Source organism: Loxodonta africana, chromosome 5, assembly GCF_030014295.1.
Source record: "Loxodonta africana isolate mLoxAfr1 chromosome 5, mLoxAfr1.hap2, whole genome shotgun sequence".
NCBI classification, from domain to species: domain Eukaryota; kingdom Metazoa; phylum Chordata; class Mammalia; order Proboscidea; family Elephantidae; genus Loxodonta; species Loxodonta africana.
Genome location: NC_087346.1, coordinates 64,719,257 through 64,726,879, shown reverse-complemented (window position 1 = coordinate 64,726,879; position 7,623 = coordinate 64,719,257). Strand labels below are relative to the sequence as shown.

The 7,623-nt window shown below is 38.5% G+C and overlaps 1 protein-coding gene across 1 annotated transcript; it reads left to right on the top strand.

The window, feature by feature from the left end:
- Positions 1 to 258: 258 nt before the first annotated feature.
- Positions 259 to 7,393, top strand: SPP1 (secreted phosphoprotein 1). The gene is made up of 8 exons (XM_064285579.1): positions 259 to 349; positions 578 to 621; positions 1,474 to 1,541; positions 1,649 to 1,690; positions 3,682 to 3,762; positions 4,059 to 4,100; positions 4,938 to 5,261; positions 6,124 to 7,393. The coding sequence occupies exons 3-8, from the start codon at positions 1,488 to 1,490 to the stop codon at positions 6,493 to 6,495; spliced, it is 915 nt and encodes a 304-aa protein (XP_064141649.1). The 5' UTR covers positions 259 to 349; positions 578 to 621; positions 1,474 to 1,487; the 3' UTR covers positions 6,496 to 7,393.
- The last annotated feature ends 230 nt before the right edge of the window (positions 7,394 to 7,623 follow it).

Here is a 7,623-nt window from a genome sequence, read left to right as displayed (position 1 = left end):
TTCCAGGATGCTGAACGGCAAGCCTATAAATGAAAAATCAAGTTAATGATATTGTAGATACGTAATGTTATAACTGTAGAGTAGTTAGAGTGTGTATGCATGTTTGTTTGTTTTTTAACCACAAAACCAAAAGGGGAAGTGTGGGAGCAGGTGGGCTGGGCACAAACCTCATGATGTATCGCTCCGCCTCCCTGCGTTGGTGGAGAGTGTCTGGAGCCGCATTTAAATTCTGGGAGGTCCCGGGTGTCAGCAGCAGCAGGAGGAGGCAGGCGGTGCAGCAGTGGCAACATCCTGTCTCTGACTGGAATCTTCTGCCAGTCGCAGCCTTCTCAGCCAGACGCCAACCAAGGTGAGTCTGCACTTTGCTACTTGATTGCTATGCTAGACATTCTGTTTAATTTCATGGGCAGTCCAAGTTATAAGAAAAATAATTTAACTATAAGGAAGTTAGCTCAGACTTAAATTGTTCTAGTCTTTTCAGTCAGCATGTCAGATACACTGCAGAATTCTTGGAGGAAAGATGATCAGCCATTCTGAAAAGCCAGTTGAAAATAAAACTTAAAAATACTTCCATTAGGTTCCCCGAAGACCTGAAACCATTGTTTCAAATTGGAAAAAAAGGTAAAATTCTATGCACCTTTTAGAATTATTATAGCTATATAGTTATAAATGGATAAATGATTGTGGAGGTATTTAAAAAGGAGAAGGACGCTTAGTGCTAATGCTATTTTTTTTTTTTTTTTAATGACAATTTAATCTATTTCAGTTTCGGGGGAAAAAACGTTTCCTGAATGTTTTACATTTGTATTTTGCTGTTAAATCTTTCGTCATATACCTCTATGCTACTTTGTTGATTCATTGTCACAACAGAAAAGCTGTTGACTATTTTCAAGGTTTTCTTTTTCATTTCAAATTTCTAGACTACCTTACTGAAGTAGCTCACTTTAAAAAAAAAAAAAAAGATAGGTCCAATTCGCCTAAGTAGCACCTTCTTAATAATTTAAAAATCGTGCTTGAAATGCATGCTGGGTAAATGGAGAAAACAAATTTTTTTACATGGTTTTTTTTTCTCTCGCTCTAATTGTGTTTATCTTTTCTGAAAAGTGAAATAGCCCCTGCACTAGCTTATTAAATTAGTTGGATGACTCTGATCTGTTTTTAGGTTAAGACAGGTGGAGATATGAGGTAGCAAGGGTATAATCTCCGGAGCTCTAAATTTAAAAGTTGAGTAAATATAGACTTGTAAAATTTCCTCCTCCCTTGCCTAGTAGTGAGAGATAGAGAGTAGAGGTGGCATTAGAAATATTAACTCAAAAGACCAAAGTGTTAAAAAGAATGAGTTTCATGAAGAAGTAGAAAACATTCTACAGAAAGTAAACTCCTTTTGCGGTTATGTTGTAAAGTGGTAGCAGAAATAGGTATTATGTTTTAACCTACGAGGATATCAAGTATTCCTTACAAAATGTTTTGCAGGAACAACCACTACCATGAGAACTGCAGTGATTTGCTTTTGCCTCTTAGGCATCGCCTACGCCCTTCCAGTGAGTACAGCTGAGTCTTAAAGAAAATTCCTGAAAATAAATGAATTATGTGCTTCTGTGTTCTAGGAACACATTCCCATTGTAATCTTCGTGTTTTCTATTTAAAGGTTAAATACCAAGCTGATTCTGGCAGCTCTGAGGAAAAGCAGGTAAGCATCTTTTAGGTTTACCATATACTCAAATTACTTACACAACTACTGCAAGAGGCACTATAACCATGCTTATTGCAGCTTTAATTATTTTCAAAATCAAGTCTGTTAAGTTGTAAGGATTTATTGGCTACCGGCTATGAATCTAGACCAGTATCAAGCACAGCATAGTTTTTAGTAAATATATTATCTTAAAACCAAACTAGATTTTTTTTAATATTGAAATTAATACTCTGGGCCATTATCACTTATATAAGATGAATTCTATGAAATCATGTGACATTTATTTTTCCATGAGTCAGCATACTGTTCTAGAAGTAGAAAATTCCATTCTTTGTTTTATCTAGTGGAGGGTTAAGTTTAAAATTTGCCTCAGATATTAGCCAGGACTGGTGGTATGACTATGATACTCATAATACCTCCTTAGATACTTCCTAAGAGGCTTATTGTGAAAAGGAAATCCATTTATGCTGTTTGTATCTATTGTGCTTGTCAGCTGATTTTAGATCACATTTTCCTAACCAAACACAGGACCAAATCAAACTCTCTATTATAATAATTATAATTATTGGACCAGCACCATAGATGTACCTACCCCTCCACAATAGGTGAAACTGTGCCAGCCAAACAACAAATGGGCATTGTCCCAAGATGCTTAGACAAAAAGGCACACAGAGTATAATTCCAGATGAACAGAATAAAGGCCAATATAGAATTGCCTGGTGTCAGTGCAATTAGATTGCTTAATGAGGACATTAAAAGAGGTATTGCTGTGTGTGTGCACATCTCTGTATATGCGTGTGCATGGGTGTGTGTAGGTATGTCTGTTTTCCAATTGATTTGAGAACACAGATGTTGACTCACAAGAATAAACCTGAAAAAGCAACATTTCAGAGAAAATGGAGATGACACTATCTGAGGCAAGAATTAGTGCCTTTTTAATAGAATAAAATCTGGCAAGGGTGCAGCCTAAAAAGGCACATGAAGCAGTGACAGTTTATGTCCTTAGATGATACTCAGGGTATTAGTGAATGAGTTCAAGACTCCAACTTCTAGAATTCCAGAAATTTAGAGTTAGTAGGAATAGTGGAAAAGACTATAGGGATGTACCCCAGAGTGGTTATTGAGCACTCAAAATGTGGCTAGTGCAACTAAGGACTGAATTTTTGGCTTTATTTAATTTTAACCAATTTAAATTTAGACATCCATATGGGACTATTATTGACATTGTTGTATGCTGTCAGGTCAATTCCGACTCCCAGTGGCCCTATATGACAGCGTAGAATGGTCCCATAGGATTTCCTAGGCCGTAGTTTTTACAGAAGCAGATTGCCAGGTCTTTTCTCCTGTGAAGCCACTGGTGGTTTTGGACCACCTACCTTTCAGTTAACAGCTGAGTGCTTAGCCATTGCAGCACCAGGGCTCCTTAAGTGCGGCTAGCGGCTACCATATTAAACAGCAGGGCCTTAGAGAATTTCTGCCTGTTTCATGGGGAGGAAGCAGTGAAGATTAACACTAATGCAGGGCACCTCTGCTTTAGATGTGTTTATCTGAGAGGAAAATTCAGCTAGTAAGCATGGAACAGGAAAGCATAATGTTAAGAAGATCAGTGCTAAGAGCTAGTTTGCTGGGTTTGAATCCTGGCTCTGCCACTTACCACCACATAACCTCATTGTGGCTGAGTTTCCTGATGTGTGAAATGTGGGTAAATAATGATACCTATTTTTTTTTATCTCATAGAGGGTTGAGAGGATTAAATTAACCAATAGGCAGAAAGCATTTGGAAAAGTTGCATGGACCCTAGTAAATGCTATGTTAAATAACCTACAAGAAAAAATAAATTGAACGAAAGGTCCCGAAGACCCTGGTTGACTATATGCATTCATATTATGCTCCTCCATCCAAGAGTGGTATAGTTATTTTTACAGTTTATCACTTAGAGATCCTTGTGTGTCTTTTGTCTGTAATGACAAATACATCTTTTTCTGTAGCTTCACAGCAAACACCCAGATACTGTGGCCACATGGCTAAAGCCTGACGTATCTTACAAGCAGATTCTTCTAGCACCACAGGTATTTTTAAACTTTTCTCAATATTTTTTAAAAAATGTAAAAGAAAAAAAAAAAAAAGTAGCTACCAAGCCAACCATTTGCACTGGTTTAATGGGTCCATCTTTTCCCCTCTTACCTGTTGTTAAAGGTGTGCTTAGGACACCAATTGATCCTCCATGTTGGCTTCTTCCCACTGTAAGCCATTCACCAATCAGGCTAAAGATCAGATCTAAGCTGAAAAGGAAAGGCCAACTTTTGAATCAAAGAATTGGACATGTACAATGTACCCTAATAATGTACCCTTCCTTCCTGTGCAGAATGCCGTGTCCTCTGAAGAAAATGACAAGCTTAAACAAGAGGTAAGTTCTCCCTTTCAGTAGGGAGCCTATCACATCTTGGAGAGAAGAAAGAAGCCATTCTTTCTTCTAATGGCGTTGCCTGGGTTTTCTTCTGATGAAATTCCATTAGCAAATTCTTTAGTAAATTGCCATTCTAAAACTTGCTTAGAAATTTTTTTAAAAAAACATGTATTTACTAAGAGTCAGAAATACCAGGTTTTTTCATGTATGTTTAGTGTAGTAGGGAGTGTTTACGAACATCTGTTATTTTATTTAAGGTATTTTGAGCTGTCTTACCTGATATCTGATAAGCATCTAACTAATTAACTGATTAATTCAATTAAGAACTTTGAGCTGCAGTTTATCCGAACATGTATAACAGAATCCGTTTTTGATTATCCATGCTAACAGGAAGGTGGTTTTGGGTTTGGGCACATAATATTCAAATACGCATGCTCTAACTTCCAGTGAACTCCCACTATTTTAAGTAGAAAAATCAACCTCACAATTATGTGTCTGTATCTATTACTTCATTGAATTTAATAAATTAAATAATATACAAGGAAAAACAACATTATCAATATGAATGTTACATCCACTTCTTTGCTTGAAAATCTTTATCAAAATAATTTTTTATGAGAAAGCAAGGAAAATAGCTGAGAATATTATTCCATTGATCCTTGCCAGAGATGTTCAAGGAGAAATTGGACTATGCTCGCGTTAGCTCCTAAAAGCCATGAAGTGTATTACAAATGCAGAGATTCTTCAACTAAATAAAAGGAAAATAGTATGTGCTGTAAAGGCTGAGGGAAAATAAAAAGCCATATACTAATTTTTGTGGCCATCTGGAATTTTTAGACCCTCCCAAGTAAGTCCAATGAAAGCCACGACCAGACGGACAACGTGGATGATGAAGACGATGGAGACCACGTGGATAGTCAGGACTCCGTTGACTCAGACGATTTGGATGATGATGATCATACCGATGACCCCTACCATTCCGACGAGTCTCACCATTCTGATGAATCTGATGAACTGGTTACTGGTTTTCCCACTGACGATCCAGGAACCCCAGTGTTCACTCCAGCTGTGCCCACAGTAGACACTTACGATGGCCGAGGTGATAATGTGGTTTATCGGCTGAGCTCAAAATCTAAGAAGAGCCACAAATCTGTAATCCAGGTAAATCCCTTAACGGATATATTGGATACTCATGATTGAGCTCACTTCTGGTAAACCAGAACCTGCATATTCATCCATTCATTCATTCACCAAGCAAGCCAGCATTTATTAGTAACCTATTTTATTACCATTAAATACAAAACCTTTTTCCACTTGGTGTTTTTTATGTTTCAAAACCCATTGCTATAGAGTTGATTCCAAATCATAGCAACCCTATAGGACAGAGTAGAACTAACTGCCCCATAGAGTCTCCAAGGAGTGACCTGGTGGATTCGAACTGCTGACCTCTTGGTTAACAGCTGTAACTATGCTACCAGGGCTTCCTTTCTGTTTAAGCCCACATAATTTCTCTTTAGTTTTCTCTTTCAAGCACCTTTCTATTTTTTCAAGTTCTAGCTCTGAGACTTTTATTCCACTCATTTTTTTTAATTAAATTAACAACTTATGAAAATAGCAGTTATTTTCAAAATATAATGATCATGTTTTAAAGCTAAATAAGCAAGAGAAATTGTAGAGCTGTAAATTACACTGACTCTATAGTCCAAGGAACTGGATTTGACATGTAGCCTTGCTGTTTACTTTTCGCTTGACTTTGTAACTTCCACTTTCCCTTTATGTAAAACAAGGTAAAATATTGATGTACCATTGATGTGTATAAACTAAAGGAAGTATGTGGTGTATCTGGAAGGATGTGGTAAATTACAAAGTATCATACTAGTTTTTCGTTTTGTTTGTTTACTTCAGCCAATATTTAGAGAATTTTCTGTATAAATTAGCCTGAAAGTTAGGGAGCAGAACAGAATTACAATGTTCCTATCCCTGGCTGTTCATTTAATTCTGTTGCCTTTGTGCTGTGATTCAGTTTCCTGATGCCACAGAGGAAGACTTTACCTCGCGTATGGAAAGCAAGGAGTTGGATGATGCACACAAGGCCATCCGTGTCGTCAAGAGCCTGAAGAGGGCTTCTGATTGGGACAGCCATCAACAGGACAGTCATGAAACCAGTCAGCTGGATGATCACAGTGTGGAAACCCATAGCCAAGAGCAGTCCAAAGAGTATAAGCGGAAGGCAAATGATGTGAGCAGTGAGCATTCCGATATGATTGATAGTCAGGAAAATTCCAAAGTCAGTCATGAATTTCACAGCCACGAAGACAAGCACCGCCCAGACCCTGAGAGTGAGGAACAAGATAAACACCTGAAATTTCTCATTTCTCATGAATTAGAGAGTTAATTTTCTGAGGTCAATTAAAAGGAGACCAAAAAAATACAATTTCTTACTTTGCTTTTAGTAAATTAGAGAAAAAAAACAGTAGAGGGGTGGGAGAAAGTATGAAATGTTTATTTCTCAGCTTAATGCGTGAATGTATGTGTACGTGGATCTGGAAATAGATAAATGTTTTTGATCATTAGTTTATGGCTTATGCAGGGCTTGGCCTGTGTGCTTTCCCGGTAAGAAACCGTCACTGCATTTTAATGTTATCCTTTTATGAACAGAATTTTATGTAGAAGCAAACAAAACACTTGTACGCACTTATAAAAGACAGTATTAAATTTTTTGTCACTATAATCTTTTCTTTAATTCAGTGTATATTTTGTTGTGATTACTTTTGTTTTTGTGAATAAATCTTATATCTCGAATGTAATGAGAGTTTGGTGGTGTGAGTTGCTTGTCTTACTTGGTTTCCCACAGTTGTTCAGCAAGTAATAAAATATGATCATTTTAATGAAGCTTTCGGACTTAGCAAAGAGTAATCTAGGGCTTGCAGGATCAATTGGCTGATCCTTGTCAAGGGGATGGGGCCAAGCAGGGATGGATATTCAGCCAGCACTTCTCCAGCCGCGTGGGTATCTGGGGGCTGTTTCGGAAACCCTGCTTCGCCAAGGCTTTCTCCTCTTCATTCACTGTCCTCGCAAGCCACAGTCTCTAACCGCAGTTTGCTCCAAGCCCGCCACCTTTGTGGCCCTTGGTCTCTAACTACAGTTTGTATTTGGTGCCTGATCTTTGCACATGTGTGGGCCAGGATCTTGGTGCACGTGCAGATCTGAAGAATCATGTCCTTACCTGACCCCAGACCTGAGCATCCCTAAAAAGAAGATATTCTCTGACACACAGCACCACCCAAGCCCCTTTGCAAAGCAAGAAGTCCTACCACTTGGACTTCCTATGAAGAGTGACTCAGCATGACTCAGCACCCAGATCTCCAAATTTGGGCATGGCGGGGGGGGGGGCTCGGGGTGTAGGGTTTTAGGCACCAATCCCTGCCCCCTGGGAACTCAAGGACATAAAAGTTCTCCGATCCCCTCAGGTGGGGACTGCGTGGTCCTTTGGCCCTGAGGCCCCACTTTTCTCCTTGTCTGC